The following is a 19,264-nucleotide window of genomic DNA, read 5'->3' on the forward strand; positions in this document are numbered from 1 at the left end:
ATTAGCCGAACTCCTTCTGAGGACAAGAGCTCTCCTCCGTCACTAGGCCTGTCTGAAGTAGTTCATATGGGTAAACGCTTCTTTCCCTTTAGTTACCGGAAGAGTTGGCGCACGAATTATGGCAAAGGAGTTTCAGGTTTTTATTTTGTTGGCTTTTCTTTCTGTGCCTTTTTTAAGGTTTTTGTTTGTTGCTAAGTTCTTTAAAATAACTTTACCGGGATGCAACTCGCATATGCGATGTCCGCCTTTAAATGTACAATTCAGTGGTTTTCAGCACATTCACAGAGTTATCCCGCCATCTGTACGACCAATATTGGATGGTTTCCACCCGGAAGAAGAGTGCATGGCCCTGCCCCAAGCCTCGCAGCCCCGGGCGGCCGCTAGTCTGTTTCCTGTCTCCCGGGATGAGCCCACTCTGTGCACATCATATACGTGGCCTCATACTGCATGAGGTCCGGGTGCCTGGCTCCTTCATAAGCACGGTGCTTGCTAGATCTATCCACGTCGTAGCGCGTGCCAGGACTTCATTTCGTTTTATTGCTGAGTAATAATCCATCGCATGGCTACTCCACAGTTTATTTATCTGTTCCTCAGTTGACCCAATATTTGGGTTGATTTCACTCTTCGGCTGTTATTTACAATGCTGCTATGAGCATTTGGACACAAGTGCTGTGTGGACATATGTTTTCAGTTCTCTTGGGTGTGTATCTGGGGGTGGGGTGGCTGAGTCATGTGGCAACCCCCTGTTTCACCCCGGGAAGACGGCCGGGCTGTTTTCCAAAGCAGTCAAGCCACTTTGCACTCCTAGCGGCCGCGAGTGGGGGTTCCCGTCCCTGTACATCCTGCCCGACACCTGTTGTGTTCCACTCTCTTGACTGTGGCCTTTCTGGAGAGTGTGAAGGGGGGGGTCTCATGGTGGTTTTATCATTTCCCTGATGGCTAATAAGTTTCGTGAGCTTATTGGCCATTTGTGTGTCTTCTTTGGAGAAACCTCTATTCGGTCCTTAGCTTGTTACTTAATTGGGCTGTCTTTGTATTACTAGGTTGTAAGTTATTCTTTAAATAGTTCCTTATGGGGCGCCTGGGTGGCTCAGTCGGTTAAGCGTCCGACTTCGGCTCAGGTCATGATCTCACGGTCCATGGGTTCGAGCCCCGCGTCGGGCTCTGTGCTGACGGCTCAGATCCTGGAGCCTGTTTCAGATTCTGTGTCTCCCTCTCTCTCTCTGACCCTCCCCCGTTCATGCTCTGTCTCTCTCTGTCTCAAAAATAAATAAACGTTAAAATAATTAAAAAATAAATAAAATAAATAAAATAAATAGTTCCTTATCAGATATATGACTTGCAACAATTTCTCCCATTCTGTGGTCTTCCTTTACATCCTTTGGTTTTCCCTTAAGGGTCCTGCAGTCAGGCTTTGTTCTTTCTGATACTCAGATTGTCCTGGGTTTAGTCACTGGGAGGCCCTCCCCACGGCTTCCTTTTCTATCAACACAAAAGGTAGAGTCTCGGCCAGCTTCGGAGCAGACCAGGGGGCTTTGCAGGCTGCTGCCGTCACCGCCCAAGAGCTCATCCCGTGGCCGCTCCGTCCTGCTGCACAGAGAAGTAGGACTGTCTGCAGTCAGTCACGTGAGCTACCCCTTCTGTGGATGTGGCTGTAGCCGGGGCCCAGGGCCCCAAACACACCAGGTCTGCCCACTCGCTGCTGGCAAAACCCAAAGGCAGGGAAAGGAGTGATGGAGAAACAGGAAAGGGACTGATTTCAGGGAGGCCAGCTCCGGAAGACGGCGGACTGGCGTCTCAAAGACCGTCTCCAAAGTGCCGAAGATACTTGCAGGTGTATTCGAGGAGAACGTGGGGCAGAGGTGGGTCTGTGCAGGTGGGCAGTGAAGGTCAAAGGCAGCTTGTCTCCCAGTGATCCCGGCTGGTCCTGCTGGCTCAGCTCCGTCCTGATGCTCGAAGGGGTAGTTTCGGTTCCACCAGGAGATGCTTTGCCCTCAAGGGCCCTCGCCCCAAGCCAAGAGACCAGCTGGAAGGAAGAACCAACAGGGAAGCGTGAGGTCAAAGGGGAGGCAGCCTCAGTCCTTTTTCCCAGAGCAACTTGTCCCCACAGGGTGTTTTCACCACACTCAGAGCCAAACCATTGTATGAGAGAAGTTGAGATCCCCCCCCCCCCACCTTTCTCCAACATTTACAGCCCCTCACTGATTAGAAAACGGAGCAGCAGCAGAAGGGGGCTCGCAGGTAGGCACAGAAACTCAACTGCATATCTGGTGCGATATTGGCTCCATTTATAGATTAAAAACCGAGGCCTAGGCAGTTTTAAAAACTTGCCAAATGCAGGCAGCTAAATAAAAAGTGGCAGGATTTGTTCACCTGACTGGCAGGTCTGGTTTCTTCCATCGGCACACCCTGGCGGCCGGGCACGGGGCCTGGAGCCCCTAGACCGCCAGTCCCACGAGATGCTCCTTCCAAAGGGCTCTCTGGTTAAGGACATTTGGTAACTGCTCCATGGATTAACTTTTATGCCATCACAGTTCACATGAGCTTCATAAAGGCTCTCAAAAGAGCTGCAGAAAAAAATTAACCTTGTCGGATTCACACGTTTCCTAAATGCCTTTGGCCCAGGACCCCCTGCCCTCCACCAGCTTCATTTTTCCCCTGAAGCCCCTAAGAACACCGTGGTAGGAGAAAGCTGTCTATACTCACAAAGCGTGTCGGCCTCTTCTTCCCTGTGACCAGCAGTGGGCGATCCGTGGGTGACAGTTTGGCATCCTGTGATTACCCAGTTCCCTCTCGCCTTGCAGGGGTTGGGTTTAGTGTCTAGTGTTTAGTGAGGGTTGTGGCTCCAATTTCAGTACAGAATGCAAACTAGTGATGCCTCTATTTCCTTTACCTTCATGTCTTTATCCTCTATCATAAACCATATCCTTTACCGTTTATGCCTAGGAAACTCCTGAACTGCCAAGCAAAATGAAGATTCCTTGCCCGTGAAGCCATTTCTTTGTGACTTCTGGAGGAACAGTACTGATGGGGCTTTGGGGTGATGGTGGGGTCCGGAGCCGACGGCCAAGGAAGAATTCTTGAAGATGTCTTTGCTGCAAAAAGGTGATTTTGTTAAAGCACAGGGACAGGACCCGTGGGCAGAAAGAGCTGCACTGGGGTTGTGGTGAGTGACTCATGATATACCCTCAAGTTGGGAGGGGGGTTAGGGACAGAGTAAGTCTCTAAGGCATTTTGGAAGCAAGGTTTCCAGGACCTTGAAAACACCATTTATTACCGTTTAGTAAAACCTCAGTCATGAGACCCTTCAGATGTATACCAGGGGCCATAAGCTTGGAGTATGATTGCCGGCATGTATCCTGGGGGAGTTGAGATAAAGGAGGTTTCCAAAATGAGTTTTTATATGTTAGTTAAAGTAGACTCATGGGATCCTGGGGGTCAGGCTAAGGTTAAGCCAAGATTCCCTTTTGCCCCCCAGCAAAGTTATCAACGAGCCAGCTGAGCTCCTAGAGGAAGGTCACTCTGCCTGTTTCAAGGACTTGTAGCTGGGCTGTAGGCAGTAAGGGAATTTAATTTTTCATTTGCCTTTCTTTCCCACACCACCATGGCCAGCAGTTAAACCCCCTTACATCTTGGTGAGGGTGATATTAGGGCTTCAGGAAATGGAGTCTGTAGGTTTCTGTGGATAAGATTGCCTCTTTTTAAAAAAAAATTTTTTTTTTTAACGTTTATTCATTTTTGAGAGACAGAGAGGGACAGAGCATGAGCGGGGAAGGGGCAAAGAGAGGGAGACACAGAATCTGAAGCAGGCTCCAGGCTCTGAGCTGTCAGCACAGAGCCCGACGCGGGGCTCGAACCCACGAACTGCGAGATCATGACCTGAGCCTAAGTTGGACCCTCAACCGACAGAGCCCCCCAGGCGCCCCTAGATTGCCTCTTTCTTGCAGTTTACTAAGTTCTCCGTAAACTGAAGGAGCCCCCTGTCCTGTATGACGATGATCTCCATCAGTCAGACATTTGCTTTCTTTCCTTTCCCCTGCTCTCGGGCAGCCAGGAGAGTCCGAGGAACATCACACATACATCCCACCTGAGGCGCTGGGTGCTGTTAGTCTGTCCTCTGCCCTCAGCTTGCCCCACGCTCCCTCATCAGTATGAGAACAGTGACCCAGGAGAAAAGTGCGTGGGGCAGGGGCTGCTGATCTTGAAGTATTCAAGCCTTGGGGGCAGCACAATGGATTGATTACAGGTAGGACCTGAAGAGCTAAGGAGGCAAGAAAGTACACATCCATATTCCAGATGGTGCACTGGCCTCTGAGTGCCCCCGGTTCTCACTGAACTCCCGAGTTTCTTGGCTTACTCATTTACTGCATTCTTTAAATTACTAAAGCAATCAAACTAATGTGTGCTACCTAGCTGGAATCCATGTAAGGCAGGTGTTGGGCTGCAATAGATGGGCAGCAGGACGTAACAACACATCTATGTTTTGAATGTGTGTGTGTGTGTGTGTGTGTGTGTGTGTGTGTGTGTGTGTGTGTGTTTTTTAAGTTTATTTAGAGAGGGGCGCCTGGGTGGCTCAGTCGGTTAAGCGTCCGACTTCGGCTCAGGTCATGATCTCGCAGTCCGTGAGTTCGAGCCCCGCATCGGGCTCTGTGCCGACAGCTCAGAGTCTGGAGCCTGTTTCAGATTCTGTGTCTCCCTCTCTCTGACCCTCCCCCGTTCATGCTCTGTCTCTCTCTGTCTCAAAAATAAATAAACGTTAAAAAAAAATTTTTTTTTTTTTTTTAACGTTTATTTAGAGAGCGACAGAGACAGTGCGCACAGGGCGGGGGCAGAGAGAGAGTGGAACGAGAACCGAGGTTCGCACAGAGTCGAGACACCGAAGCGTTTCTTTCCAGGAAGGAACTTTGTGCCGGCAACGCTCGGTTGGGTTCGCACTGGAAAAGCTGAGTCCCGAGTGCAGTGAGGTGTAGTCTTTTATAAATGTTTTTCTTGCCTGTCTCCCATACATGGTAACACCCAGTCACGCGGTCTGATTAGGTGGCCTCATGTCACAGGGTCGTGAGGCATGTTACGTACGCATACAGCCAGGTTGCCTTCCCTTATCTTGAGGGGTCCCCCCACCAACAGTCCTTAGGGATGAGAGAAAATCCCAAGCAGGCTCTGTGCTGTCAGCGCAGAACCCACCATGGGGCTTGATCCCATGAACTGAGACCGTGACCTGAGCCGAAATCAAGAGTCAGGGGTCTGACCGACTGAGCCACCCAGGAGCCCGGTCACACATCTATGTTTATAAAACACGTACTCACCCCCCAAGTACTCCTCGGAAATTGCCTCTTGTCATCACAATAGCTGTCCCCGATGGACAACATAGTCCTCATTATCCCCATTTCCAGAAGAAAACCTGTGTAATTAAGTGTGTTAGTTCATAAGCAGAACGACCGTGTCCTCTTTTCTTTTTTTTTTTTTTTTTTTTGTTATTTTGATAAGTGAAAAAAACATGGCAAGTTTACTGCCATAGAGAAGATTGCTTGTACCGTGTGAGGCATCACAGACCTGCCTGCCAGGAAACCCTCCACAGGACGCCCACTGAGGACTCCCCTACCCACACAGGCACCGCCCTGGATACGGTGTATATGGACTGCCTACACAACACCGGCCCACACGGGTGTGGTGTAACTAAGGGCCAGCTTCCCCCCTCCTCTGACTTCAATCTGTCTGAGCTCACAGTTCCTGTTCCTCATAGTCAACAGGGAAGCCCTGTGTGTGCCCGTCATTTCTGGACTTTGAGAACTCTGGGCATATGAGGTTCTGGCTCGATGCTAGGCCTTTGCAGCCTCTTCCGGAAACCTGGGACTCAAGCCAGCGATGTTTGCATTTTTACCTTTCCATACTCTGTCCATGTAGGGACCAGGTGAGGTTTCTAGGCCTTTCTAGAATTTCAGGAAATAATGTAGCTGGGTCTCTTGCCTCCTGCTGTGTCCTCTTATACATTAGACCATATTACCTGCTCCATATTTGAAGTAGGAAAGATACGTATTTACATGGAAGAAGTCCTAATTGTGGCAACATGAAATAAAGAAAGCACGGCCCTTAGAGAAAGAGAGCCAGATTCAGATCTCGGGGAAGCTGCTGCTTAGCAGAGCGTTATTCCTTTTATATATTCCTTTAATTAAATCCTCTAGCTCCTACCTTCCACGCAGTGGGAACTTAACAGAAGCCTCGAAGATCCAAGTGTGGCCCAACTGTGGCAAGCAGAATGTTCAGAAGCTGGCCTGGCGGTGACACCAGGAACTGGGGACAGGAGCCCTCAGTCGTGTTTCTCCACGCGCTGTCACTGACCAGCTTTCAGAGGCTCCCCTCCAGATCTCCTGAAGCTCTAAGCTTGCGGGGGGTCTAGGAATCTGCAGAGGATTCTTCTGATCCACCGCTCCTGAGGAAAAGAAAATACTAGGAGATAAGACTGAGCCATTGTGAGAACCAGGAGCCTCTTCTCACACTGGGTATTGGGGAGGGACCCTTCCCACGAACGCTGCAGAAGCACCTTGGTTTTATTCAAGAAGCCATTCAGTTTCTTTACGCTGCTCCCACCCCTCTGGGTCGTAAGAACTAATGTAGGAAAAGTGCCTAGCGGTTAACACACGGTGGCGAGCATTAAAAAACAAAACTCAAGAGGTAAAATTTAAAGAGCTACTTGGCTTTATTAAGCGATTCGTGAATTGGGCAGCATTCCGTCCGGCCAGGAGAGACGTGCTCCAAGGAGTTGTCCAAAATGGAAGGTGCCGGAGTCCAGCCCCAACAGGTCCAGGGGATCCCGAAGGATGAACGGCGTCAGCAAAAATAACAAATGCACACAGACGACAGCAGTGTGTTAGGCCACTTTATTGTGGCAGGCGTGGCATTATATGCATTATCCCTTGTGGCGTGCATCATCTATGTTTCTTGGCTTTACCTAATTCTAAAAATGCTCCTTTGTGTCATCACCCATTAAGGAACCTCATGGTTATTTCTTTGTAACATTCACTCCTCCCCTTTGCTTATTGATTAATTTCTTCATACTACTTTCGTTATGTATCTACGTTTACTTATAGTTTATAAAGCGTTTGCTTTGCTATTTTCATGAAAGGCCATCCAGCTCTCAACACCTCAAGTGGAACATTGACAGGGACAGGACTTCTTAATTGTTCAATTGTTCCTTTGAACAATTTGCGGTACAAGGAACAAAAGTATTCGCTTTGGTCTGGGTGCCGGGAGGGAGCCAGGAGGGCCCTGGGAACCCACGCCTTATGCGCTCCCAGAGAGACAATGTATACCTGGGAACTAATGGACCATTCTGTACCTTAACCCACCAGGTCCAGTTACCATCTGGGATGCCTCCTGGGGGCCGAGTGGGCCTAGGGGTTGGAGTAACTTGTATCCATAGATACATTCCTTTGTGGCCGGAGTGGGGCTCTCGAACCCATTTGCCCCCCTCCCTGGCTGGGAAACATATGGGGCTATCTTTCCTTTAGGGGACGGGCAAGCGGGGATGGCACCAGCTGGATAAAAGGTTGCTTTTTTGTCCTGGGGATCATCCCCGAGTTTGCCCCATGGGTTTATTTTGAATCATCAATGCCAGTTGGACCATGGGCATGGCCGTGATGAGTAACAGGAGGGATACCAGTAGCTGCCCATTCGGAGGGGCGCCGTGCGTTGCCCTTCCGCCAACCACCCGGGCTGTGCCATCAGGAAGGCTGGACGGATCGGCTCCCGGCAGGAACGTTTTTATAGAAAAGAGGGAAGCAAGAAGTTACTTGCAAAAGAAAAGATGCTTTCAGGCAAGGTCACCTTGGGAAGGGCAAGGGGTCTTACCACGCACATTAGGTCATCTCCTTTGGGGGCAGGGGTGGACTGGAAAGGGCCCAGGTAACCTATTACCTCACTGATACTGGCCAGAAAATTCCAGATTGGCTGGCTTCAAATTCCACTCCCGGAAAGTTTGAAACTGCAATTAAGTCTTGGTTTGCAGGACTGGAGGCAAGTGACTCCACCTTGGGCCTGCGGTTTTCTTTTTGGCGCTAATAATCATAGCGCTATTAATAATCAACCCTCTTGTTTTTTCTCAGCTCATTCATTTATTCCTTCACCTTGAACCACCAGCTGAACATAACCGACCTTCCTGTGTTATTCTGGGATGGCAGCGCTGCCTATTCAGACAACTTTCAAACAAGATCAAGGTCAGGTGTGACCCACGGAGACCCTGAACAGAAAATGAATCTGATTCAAAGGCCTGCTATTTTACTTCTCAAAGGCATTTTTTTAATGCCATTTAAAAAGAATTTTTTTTTTTTTTTTGAGAGAGAGAGTGAGCCGAGAAGGGGCAGAGAGAGAGAGAGAAGGAGAAAGATTCCCAAGCAGGCTCTGCACTGTCAGCACAGAAATCAAGAGTCGGAGGTTCCCCGACTGAGCCACCCAGCGCCCCTGATGTTTATTTTCCATAGCGTATTTTTCCTGTACAAATTTCAATAGGAATAAAAAAAAGTATACGGTGAAAAGGCAGTTTCTCTCCAGCCCTCTGCACTTGGACATCTTCTGAGGCAGTCCCTGCTAACACGTCCCTTTCAACTTTGGAAACAAACTTACAGATTTTCTCTGTCCCCATGCACAAATGAGTAGCACACATTACACACGATTCTGCCCCTTGATTTTTCTTACACATTTTAGAGCTCTTTCCATACCGGCACACACAGAGCACCCTTCCCCTTCCGAGCTGCTTACATGATTCAGTGGAATGGACGCAGCGTGATCTAACCCTCCCTGTGGGTGGACATATTAAAAATAATGCATCTGAAATTGCACCAGCTTGCCTGTCGGGGGGGGGGGGGGGGGGGGAACCGCTGGAGAAGGGCCGGCGGGGCCAAAGGGCGTGTCCATAGCCAACGTCAATCCACGCCACCAACCGCCCACAGCAGTGTTGACATCCAATCTAGGCTCCTACCAGGGACTGCCTGCCGCCCGTCCCCTACACCTTCACCAAAAGGCATGGTGAGCTCAGTCGGTTAAGCAACCCATTCCGCGTCAGGTCATGTTCTCGGGTCCTTCAGTTCTAGCCCCGCGTCAGGCTCCCGGCCGCTCTCTGCGCAGGCAGCACAGAACCTGCTTTGGATCATCTGTCTCCCTCTCTCTCTGCCCTTCCCCCCATCTCAAACCAGCAAATAAAAAAGCGGGGGAGGGGGGACAATTAAAAAAGAGACCCGAACGACCGAACCCTCCTGTCCCGCCTCCCCGACAGGGCGTACCCAGAGCGCACCCGGGCCGCCCACGCGGGCACTCCGGGCGCACCCCGGCCCGGCCAAGGTGCCCTTGCGGGTACGGGGACACAGACCCTCGGGCTGCCCCCACCGACCGCTACCTCCGCGCCAGAGGACTGCGGCGGCCGGGGCTGAGCCAGCGCCAGCCAATCCCCGGCCGGCCCCGGCCGTTTTACGGCAGCAGGTCCCAGCCAATCCGCGCCGCCGCCTCCCGCCCTGCGCCCTCCCATAGGCCGAGCGCCCGGCGGCGCGGCGCGGCCGTAAGGCGGAGCCGGCTGTCGTGACGCGGGCCCCGGGGGCGGGGGCGGCGTTCCCGCTGTTCGCTGGACTGGGTGTCATTGGGCTCCGAGGAGCGGCGGCCGGGGCACTGCGGGGTGTCTGGTGTCGGGCACGGCCATGGCGGGCGCGCTGGTGCGGAAAGCGGCGGACTATGTCCGGAGCAAGGACTTTCGGGACTACCTCATGAGGTGACGAGTCCCCCGGGCCAGACCTCCGGAACCCCCGAGGGCTCCCGGAGGTCGGGGTTGACGCCGCCCGGGACGCGGGGCCACGAGGGCGCGGGGGCCGGGCGGCGGGGCCAGCGGGGGTGGGGGTGGGGGCAGCGGGGCGGGCTCCGGGCAGCGCGGAGGACCCTGGCCCCTGGCGCGGTTTCCTGGCCGGATGTCGCCTCACGGCACCTGCGGGGCAGCTGGGCGCCCAGGTGTGGGGCTGGGAGGGGCCGGCGGGAGGCGCCGGGAGAGCGTGCGCGCGTCCAGGACGTGGGCGCTGCTGCAGGTGCGCTGCAGGTGCGCGCGATCGCCCCTCCTGGAGTCCCCGCGATCACTTGTGCCGGGCCCCGCGCGCCTTTCCGTTTTCCGGCTTCGGAGGACTTTCAGTCTGAGCGGGGAAGGGAATCCAATCTCAAATATTTCTATGCACGAATATTCTGACGGCCAAAGTAAAGCAGCGCGTCTCCAAGGACATGCTTTTCCTTGCTCGATTTTCCCTTCACTCTTCCTTTCCAGTTAGAAACGAAGGGCATTTGCGGGTGAAAGGGCCCAAGACACACTTTCTACATTCTATTTCCATCTCGAGTCTTGAGACTGTTGCTTTTATTTCAGAATATTTAGTATAACTTTACGAGCTTTATATATTATTATATTATATTATATTATATTATATTATATTATATTATATCATATCAACCAGATATTAGAGATGTTTAACTTTTTTTAAAGTAACCTCTACACCCAAGGCGGGACTTGAATTCACAACTCCTGAGGTCAAGAGTTGCAGGCGCTACCCACCGAGCCAATCTAGTGCCCCCGAAACAGTTTTAAATATTTAGGAGTTTTAGTTTTGGTTTTCCTGTCTTGTGATTTTAAAACCTAGGTGTTGGGCTATGTTTTGTTTTGGGGGTGGGGGGGGAGAATCCCAAGCAGGCTCCACGCTGGGTGAGCAGCTGGACCTGGGGCTCAGTCCCACCACCCTGAGATTCTGACCTGCGCCGAAATCGAGAGTCCCACGCATGACGGACTGAGCCACCAAGGCGCCCTTGTTTTGTTTCGTTTTGTTCCGTTTTGTTTTCCAATGGTGAATAGCGTGCTGAAGAGGCTAAGTGAGGACCACTGAGGACAAGTGAGTCCTGTAACCATCCAAAAGGTACAGCGCGAGGGCAACTGAACCTCTGCCAATGGGAAAAGAATTCCTTTTTAAGTCCTGAACTCTGCAAACACTGTTTACTCGTAATTTTACGGAGCAGCAGGGTGAGAGGTGCAATTCAGGCTCTCCTGTGATGAACTTGGAAACAAGCTTCACCCCCGGCTCTCCGTTAGGAGGTTTCTGTACTTAAGTAGGACGGTGATCAATGAGGACAGATGTTTCGTGCTGTGGAGCAGGGTGGTTTATCAGAGGAACGTGTTGCGGAAATCTGAGCAAGTAGTCCTGGGAGGGTCAGTTCTCAGTCCTGCGGTTAAGTTTCTCTTGGGATGTTCCCTTTTTCCTACTGTTTTCTGCTTTGGATAATGGGCCTTCCTGATCATTAGGTACAGCAAAGGATAAAATTGTATGGAATAACTGAGAACAAAGTGGTCACACCTTATTCATTTAAGAAAAAATACTGATTTTTAGGTAACGTCCTATTACCTAAGAACAGTTTGTTAGATTTATTTTCGGGGCGCCTGGGTGGCTCAGTCAGTTTAGCGTCCAACTTTAGCTCAGGTCATGATCTCCCAGTTCGTGGGTTCGAGCCCCACAACAGGCTCTGTGCTGACAGCTCAGAGCCTGGGGCCTGCTCTTGATTCTTTGTCTCCCTCTCTCTGCCCCTCCCCTACTCGTGCTCTATCTCTCTCAAAAATAAACATTAAAAAAATGCTTTTAAAATATATTTTCAAGGAAGTGAGCCCTGCTTTTCTACTTATTTCTATTCTTATTTTTACTATTTTCTATTTCTGTCTTTTTTTCCTAGCAGTTAGGTTTCCCAGAGCCGGACTTTTTAACTCAATATTTTGATATGGTTTAACCTTTCTTCCTAAGATTAACTTCATGTGGTTTCCTGTGTGTATACTTTTTCCAGTGTTACTTTGAGTTAAGTCTTGACTAAATGAGGAAGAGAGTGGCAGTGCCCGGGGAAGAGTGCTGTCTCCTGGGGCAGCAGACGGAAGAGTGGCTCCTACTCAAGGGATCCCCAGCAAATCCAATCCCAGTGGGCCTCGGTTACCTGCCTGTGAAATGGGTTTAATGATCATGCCCTTTCTGGTTGGGTTGTTGGGAACATTAAACTGGATGAGGGATGTGAAAATAAATACTCAGACTCCCAATCACCATGCGATTTGTAATTTATATTCCGCTGTGTGTGTGTGTGAGATCAGAAACACTCTATACTGTCTGGAAAAGGTTAAAATCTTGTGAAGCTCTGTGACCCTGACCTGAAATGACTTCTGTGGACTGACTGGATGGAGCGAGATGCCAGGCTGGCTGTGTTTGCCCTGCTTCGGCTGTTGGCAGCAGTGGGGTTGCATGCCCCCCACAGCCGGGGGTGGAGGGCTGCTGAACGGCTGGTATCAGAACTCTCACCAGGCGATCTTTCTTTGAGCTTTTTCTCCTAGAAGGAGAACCTGCTCCCCCTAGAACTTACAGGGGAAAGCTCTCCCTGTGTGTTCTCCCAAGCTGCTGTGCTTTGCAAATGAGAATTAAGCCCAGGGAAGAAAACCTCATCACCTCTCTCTTCCATCGGAAATGAGGGTCTGCACATCCTCACCTCCGCAGTGACTTGTTCTACCGACTTTGCACTCCCTACCAGCGGAAGATCTGGGTCCTTACGACCTACTGAGGGGAGACAGAGGTCTTCTAAACTAAAGCTGTTCCTGAATTTTTTTTTAATGTTGTATTTATTTTTGAGAGAGAGTACAAGTGGGGGAGAGGCAGAGTGAGAAAGGGACAGAGGATCTGAAGCAGGCTCCGTGCTCACAGCACAGAGCCCAGTGCGGAGCTCGAACTCAAGAACTACGAGATACGACCTGAGCTGAAGTCAGACGCTCAACCAACTGAGCCACCCAGGCGCCCCATAAAAATTATTTTAACAACACAGTTGAGTGTTTCAGCAAAAATATAAAATCCTATTTCATACAGATTATAAAATTCTGTCTGTCACATTGTATGAGTAAGATTGAAATGTCTTTCTTACTAATGTGGATTTCCAAGTGTATTTTAAAATGTTCATTTTTTTGCACCAAGCAACAGAAGTTAGGGAATAGGCTGTAGCCGTAGCAAGAGTGTGGACTTTGATTGGATATAGAATGGAAAAAAATGAAAGGCATTACGAGGACGTTTAAGTAGGGTCTTTTTTTTTTTAATGTTTTTATTTATTTTTAAGGGAGAGAGAGACAGAGCATGAGCAGAGGAGGCGCAGAGAGTGAGAGGGAGACACAGAATCCAAAGCAGGCTCCAGGCTCTGAGCTGTCAGCACAGGGCCCGATGTGGGGCTCGAACTCACAGACTGTGAGATCATGACCTGAGCTGAAGTCAGACGCTTAACCAACTAAGCATCTTAGGCACCCCTAAGTAGGGTCTTAATATTAAGTAATTACTGACAGCTTTCGTCAGATGTGATTTATGGTAATGTCAGACCCAAGTGATGAGTTTGAACAGTGAATTAGAATCCTGGCGCCCGTCATTTTTAGCTGCGTGGTCCTGGACAATTACTTATGTTTTGTGCTTTGGTAGCTGTTTGACAATATAGTATCATGCTTGGCAAAAGTAAGTGACCCATTTATTCTTTATTATTATGCCATGTTGAATCCTCTGGGTTCTGATACTCTTTTTTTGGTGCCTTCTGTCTCTTCTCCGGCTGATTTTCTTACCCTAATGAGGATCTTGAATCAAGAACTTCCTGGATCTCTGTTATCTTTTTTTTTTTTTTAAATCTCCAAAGTGGGTCTTGAACTCACAACCCGAGATCAAGAGTCGTGTGCCCTACCAACTGGAGCTGGACAGGCACCCCTATCTTTTTTTTTTTTAATTTTTAAAAATTTTCTCATATACCTTCTTGATGGAGTAAAAGAAATTGCTTTTTGTTTTTCCTTTCTTCATTCTTGCTCCTGAATTTCGGCTAAGAAGAATGAATTAAGATTGAACAAGTAAATTCTGAGGTGAAAGGCATGTGCTTTAATGATTGAGTCAGTGACGGTCTGTGCAGATTTATTCTAGAGATTTACCCCCTTTCCTGAGAGAGGTGGATGGATGGATGGATACACACACACACACACACACACACCACACAACACACACACACAGGTGTGTGTGTTGTGTGGTGTGTGTGTGTGTGTGTGTGTGTGTGTGTACGTATATAGGGAGACACAGGATCTGAAGCAGGTTCCAGGCCCAGCTGTCAGCACAGAGCCTGACACGGGGCTCGAACCCACAAACCGTGAGATCATGACCTGAGCCGAAGTCGGACGTTCAACTGACTGAGCCACCCAGGTGGCCCTTGACGTATTTTAAATGGTACCGAGTTTAACGTTCAGAAAAAAAAAATCACTGGAAAGTTTTTACTGTTCATTCATTCAACAAAGACTTGTTGAATGCGTGGCAAATGCTGGGCACTGTTTGACGTTCAGAGTTTTAGAAGTGAACAGAGTGTAAAACTACTTGCCTGTCTTTAGGGGCTTTCCTTCTGGCGATAACCTGTTCCTAACGGCGAGCTCGCCGTTGCCGGAGCTGTGCGTCACCGCGTCTCTCTCCTGCCTGTCCTTTCCAGAGAAACGCCCCCCGTTCAGCCTGTGCCGTCCAGCCTGACGGCCGTGAGCGCTTCCGCTGTGGCCACAGTCCAAATGGGGTGTGCCCTGAATGTCTACACGCACCGGATCTCAGGAGCTTAGTACAAAAAAAGAATGTAAAATAGCCCATTCATAAGTTTCTCTCGATTACGTGTTCAGATTAAGATATTTCCGGTACGTCAGAATGAACTTAATAAAATCGACTTCTTTTGTTTTACTTTTGTGAACGTGGCTTCTGGAAATCTTAAAATTAACGTGTGGCTGCTGCTAGTCACTTGCATCACGTTTCTGCGGGACAGCTTCGCTCTGAGGCTTCGGCGTTAGACCGTGTCGTGAAACGGAGGTCAGCGCTGTTGCTGGGTTTACCCCCACGTCTCAGGGAGAGAAGAGTGTGCTTGCTCACCTGTGGCTCTGCTGCGGGAACCAGAGCGAAGCGGGAGGTCGCAGGAACCTGGAGGAACAGACGTCTTTCAAAGCAGCTGATCTCTCTCTCTCTTTTTTTTTTTTCCATGTCTCTTGTCTGCGCCTTGGTGACTCCTCACCAAATAGTACGGTAAGAAAATTGTTCTCCTTCATTTCAGGCTTTTGCAGACTTTCTGCACTAACAGAAGTATGGACGGCAGGCCCGGCCGCCTTTGCTTGAGATAGCGTATCCAGCCACCGTGCCTGGTGGCTCTCCCGGTGTCCCCCTGGGTGACCTGGTCCACTCTGGGCGCTAACCCCTGGCAGGACCAGTGCCTCGACTGCTGAGCTGACGGGCGTGGGCCAAACACGTATTTCCAAACAGGGAAGTGACACCTAGAGGTGTGTACTAGGCGAAGGGTGCGTTACTGACTTTCCAAGGCTAGATCTCTTAGTGAATGAGTATTCAAATTATTTTTACCTTTCATGTTCTGTTTAAGAAACAGTGTTCATAATCGAGTGTGTAGATAGCCTTCGACTTGCAGCGCTCTGCCTCACGCTTAAGTCCTCGCACCAGAATTTGTAATCCTGTCATTTGTGCGGACAACCCCAGGGCCGCTGGGGGTGTGGGATTTCTGTCCCGGTCTTGTCCGTGGCCCCAGCCGTGAGGGAAGACGCCTGTGTGCCCGGTGGGGGAAGCCCCTCCTAGGCAAACTCTGCAGGCTGTTCCAGCCCGGAGGCTGTGCGTGATAAAGTAGATACTGGGCCACCACGCAGTGCGGAGCTGTGGAAAGATTAACTAGAAAAAGATGAAACTAGACCAAAGTGGAAAAAGGCCTGGTCAAGAAAGGAGGAAAGGAAGACACTGGGGTGGTAGCTGGAAAATGAAGGGACTCCCAGGAAAAGGACAGGTGGAGAAGGGAGGAAGATGGAGACGGAAGGCTGGGGGCCCTCCGTCACCAGGCGTCTGGGATGGAGGGGAGAGAAGGGACAGCGGCCACCCGTCATTCAGGTACTGAAGTTAAGGTTCTAGAGGTGTGTCTCACCCAGATAACGTCCGGTCTAAAGACAAGAGGACTAGTTAGCCGCCCAGAACCCCAGAGATCGTTTGCACCCGCTGTGTCTGGCTTGCGGGGTTCTGACTCGGTTGTAGACTGTCAGTGCCTAGCGTCCCGGCCCCGCGGGAGCTCTGATGTTTCAGACCTAGCATGCAAAGTAAGCACTGCAGAATGCTCTCCTGTCCGGCCAGGTGTCATTCTCCTCTATTTTTCTTGGATTTCCCTGGTCTCCCGCTGCTTATGGGAGTTTGGGTTCTAATGACTCCTGGTCAGTGTCAGAAACGGATTCAGCAGCCTGAATTTGTCTTAAATGCTCCAGCGGGCAGCACTGCACAGATTACTGCTTAATATTCTGAAAACTAAGAAGGGTGTTTGGCCAATGACGTGTGGTTTCTTTCATATTTTAAAGTGCTGAAAATTGCACATTCATAAAACAATTTTTAATGTACTGGAAAAGCCAGCAGCCGGTTTTATCAAATTGGGTGCCGCTGCTGTTAAACACGGGCAACTTCTTGGTTCTGGGGCGGCTGCGGTCACAGCGTGGCACGTAGGCGGGGCTTTGCCGTCAAGAGTAGTTTCCAACCTTAATTTCCTAGGATCTGGCAGTTCTGAGTGCGGATTTCCAGGCTCTCTGATCTTAATCTAGTTCACACAAGCTGAAAAGCAGGTTCTCCCCTCTTAGGGCACTTTCTTCAGAAAAAATACCCAATTTAGGATCTGCATGGTAAGAGATAGTGACAGATCTCTTAATGAGCATTTGAAGGGGGAGGGGGGCTGATAGATTTAAACATTACCTTGCGGAGGATAGTTGTAATGAGGTTTAAGTTGCGCCAGGAGGGCATGGGGTGAGAAGTTAATCGGATTGAAAGTTCTCTGGGCGGGGCATTCGGTTCCCTGGTGGGAAGCTGCCAGATATTTTCTGCCTCTGGGCTCGCCTCTGAAGAGCGGCCCATTTCTGGGCTGACCCTTGAACAGTCAGGGCCCGGATGTTAACTGGCCTGCAGGCCACGCACACGAGGTGAAGACCTGTCCTCACGCATTTCCATCATCTGCGTTATCACTTAACGGAGGGCTGCAGCTGTTCACGCCCGCCTTACCCTTTTCCTCTTCCCTTTCCCTCCTCTCATTTCTGTAGCACTTCTGGGGCCCTGTAGCCAACTGGGGTCTTCCCATTGCTGCCATCAATGACATGAAAAAGTCTCCAGAGATTATCAGTGGGCGGATGACATTTGGTAAGGATGCGACTGGGAACAGCTGGGGGGACTTCACGCATAGAATCACGCGGAATATGGCTCCCACGCTCCGCTGTTCGCAAGCGACCTATAGAGCGACACGGCGTTGGAACGGCGTTGCTTGTCCGTGGGGAGGAAAAAGCAGAGTTGTTTTGAAATATTTATCTAGAAAGTGTTGGGGTCCTGTGTGCCTTTCAGATGGGCACGCAACTAAAAACTGTCCTCTTGAACCTCTGTTTGGAGGAAGTGCCTTTAAGTTTATCTGGAGCCCTGCTACTTGTCCTTAAGGTATTGCTGCGGGATTAAGTAGCAGTTCTTCCGGACGGTGGGCCGTAAACAGTTCTGGGGGGACAGGAAGTGGTCAGAGCTACTGGCCACTGCAGCCAACAGACTGTCCTTAGAGTGTTTAGTAAGTAAGGCACCAAGCGGCAGAGTAAAATGTAGGATGAGCTTCCCGTTCACGGAAGCATTTAGGCAGTGACTTTCTTCATCTGCCACGAGTTTTAGCAGGAGAGATTCTTGTTCCGATTAAGGTGATTGAGCCCCGACCTCCGAGCACGCAGCTCGGGGTCTGCTGAGCCGTAAGTCATTGCCTCGCTTTGATGTTTCTGGCAGCTCTCTGCTGTTACTCCCTGACGTTCATGAGATTTGCCTACAAGGTGCAGCCTCGAAACTGGCTTCTCTTCGCCTGCCACGCCACAAACGAAGTCGCCCAGCTCATTCAGGGGAGTCGCCTTATCAAATACGAGTAAGCCCCTTCCGGTCTCATCACTTCCGTTTTGAGAAATTACGGAGAACGAAACTCAAATCTGGAGGCGTCGGGGGCACCGGGCGTGAGTGTGTGCAGAGATGATGCGTTAGCTGTGGGGGAAGCTGGACTCTGAGCAAAAATACGCTGTTGAAAAAAAAAAATATGCTGCCGAACTGAAAACAGTGAGTGCACTGCAGGTTTGCTTATTAAAACATGCAAATTAACAGGAAGTAGGGTATTGCTGTTTTCATAAAATTTTCGGTTTTAATAAATGTAAAGGTGTCTTCTCCAAGTCATCCAAGTTCTCGGAGGCCCCAGTGAAATTTGTCTCAAACTGAATTTCTCTTTGTGTTTATTTCCAGGATGACTAAAAAGGCATCGGCATAACAAGGGAAGATGAAAAACCAGCTGTTGGAAGGGAAGCTATGCCGCTGCTGAGTCGGTCTGCCTCACGATAGGCTCGCTGAGGAAAGCAGGCTGGCTACTATTTTTACTAACCAGTTTTTCTAGAAATAGCTGAGAGTCCCGAAGCCAACTCTCTGCTGCCTTACAAGTACCGAATATTTTACTTGTCTTCATAAAGAGTAGCTCAAAATATGCAATCAATTTAGTAATTCCCGATGATGGTTTTATCTGCGGTAATATGTATAGTACCTGTTAGAATTTACTTAATGAAAAACCGACGAGAACCTCGTTTGTAATTATTAGCATTTAAGTACTCAGAATTCTTAACTAATGACCACGAGACCGACGGCTGGCCACGTACTCCAATCTCATTGCCAATGTTTTGAAAAAGTGTGTATCTCCGTGCAGTGTGTATATTGAGCTGCTGGAAGTTAATGGCAATAAATGATTTAAATATTTGTCAAACGAGTGTGATTAAGTATCTTGCTGGGCTAAAAAACCGCAGAACTAGAATGTCCCTGGAAAGAGCGTTGTGCGTAGAGTGGCGCTCCTGGAAAACGAGGAAGGTGGCCGGGGGACGGCGAGCCGGACGGCCGGTGTCGGGAAGGCGCCGGCGGTCACTCAGGACGCGCTCTTTCCCGCGGGCGGCGTTAGAAAGTGCACCCACGGGTGGCACCCGGAGCAGGCCGTGGGTAGCCGATGGCGAGCCGAGCCGCGCCCCCGAGAGCCGTCGGGTGACAGCCCACAGCGGACAGGCGCGTGTCCCCAGCTCTGCGGGCGCCCGAGCAGGGGAGCCCACGGCCCAGGAGCCGCTCCGGGGAGTCGGCCGGGTGGGGGGAGGCCACAGCGCTCACCTCTCCCCACGGATGGCGGC

The 19,264-nt window shown here is 50.2% G+C and overlaps 1 protein-coding gene and 1 long non-coding RNA gene across 2 annotated transcripts; one reads left to right on the top strand and one right to left on the bottom strand.

Moving 5' to 3' along the window:
• Positions 1–2,907: 2,907 nt before the first annotated feature.
• LOC128777612 (uncharacterized) lies at positions 2,908–9,387 on the bottom strand. The gene is made up of 4 exons (XR_008422818.1): positions 9,276–9,387; positions 6,190–6,430; positions 5,307–5,401; positions 2,908–3,095 (listed from the first exon to the last, which is right to left on the bottom strand). It is a non-coding gene; the product is annotated as an uncharacterized LOC128777612 (long non-coding RNA).
• A 177-nt stretch (positions 9,388–9,564) lies between these two features.
• Positions 9,565–18,855, top strand: MPC1 (mitochondrial pyruvate carrier 1). The gene is made up of 5 exons (XM_053904292.1): positions 9,565–9,754; positions 15,092–15,152; positions 17,138–17,234; positions 17,850–17,982; positions 18,348–18,855. Exons 1-5 carry the CDS (start codon positions 9,684–9,686, stop codon positions 18,370–18,372), a joined length of 387 nt encoding a protein of 128 aa, XP_053760267.1. The 5' UTR covers positions 9,565–9,683; the 3' UTR covers positions 18,373–18,855.
• The last annotated feature ends 409 nt before the right edge of the window (positions 18,856–19,264 follow it).

Source organism: Panthera pardus, unplaced genomic scaffold, assembly GCF_024362965.1.
Source record: "Panthera pardus isolate Hobbes unplaced genomic scaffold, ASM2436296v1 HiC_scaffold_17, whole genome shotgun sequence".
NCBI lineage: Eukaryota > Metazoa > Chordata > Mammalia > Carnivora > Felidae > Panthera > Panthera pardus.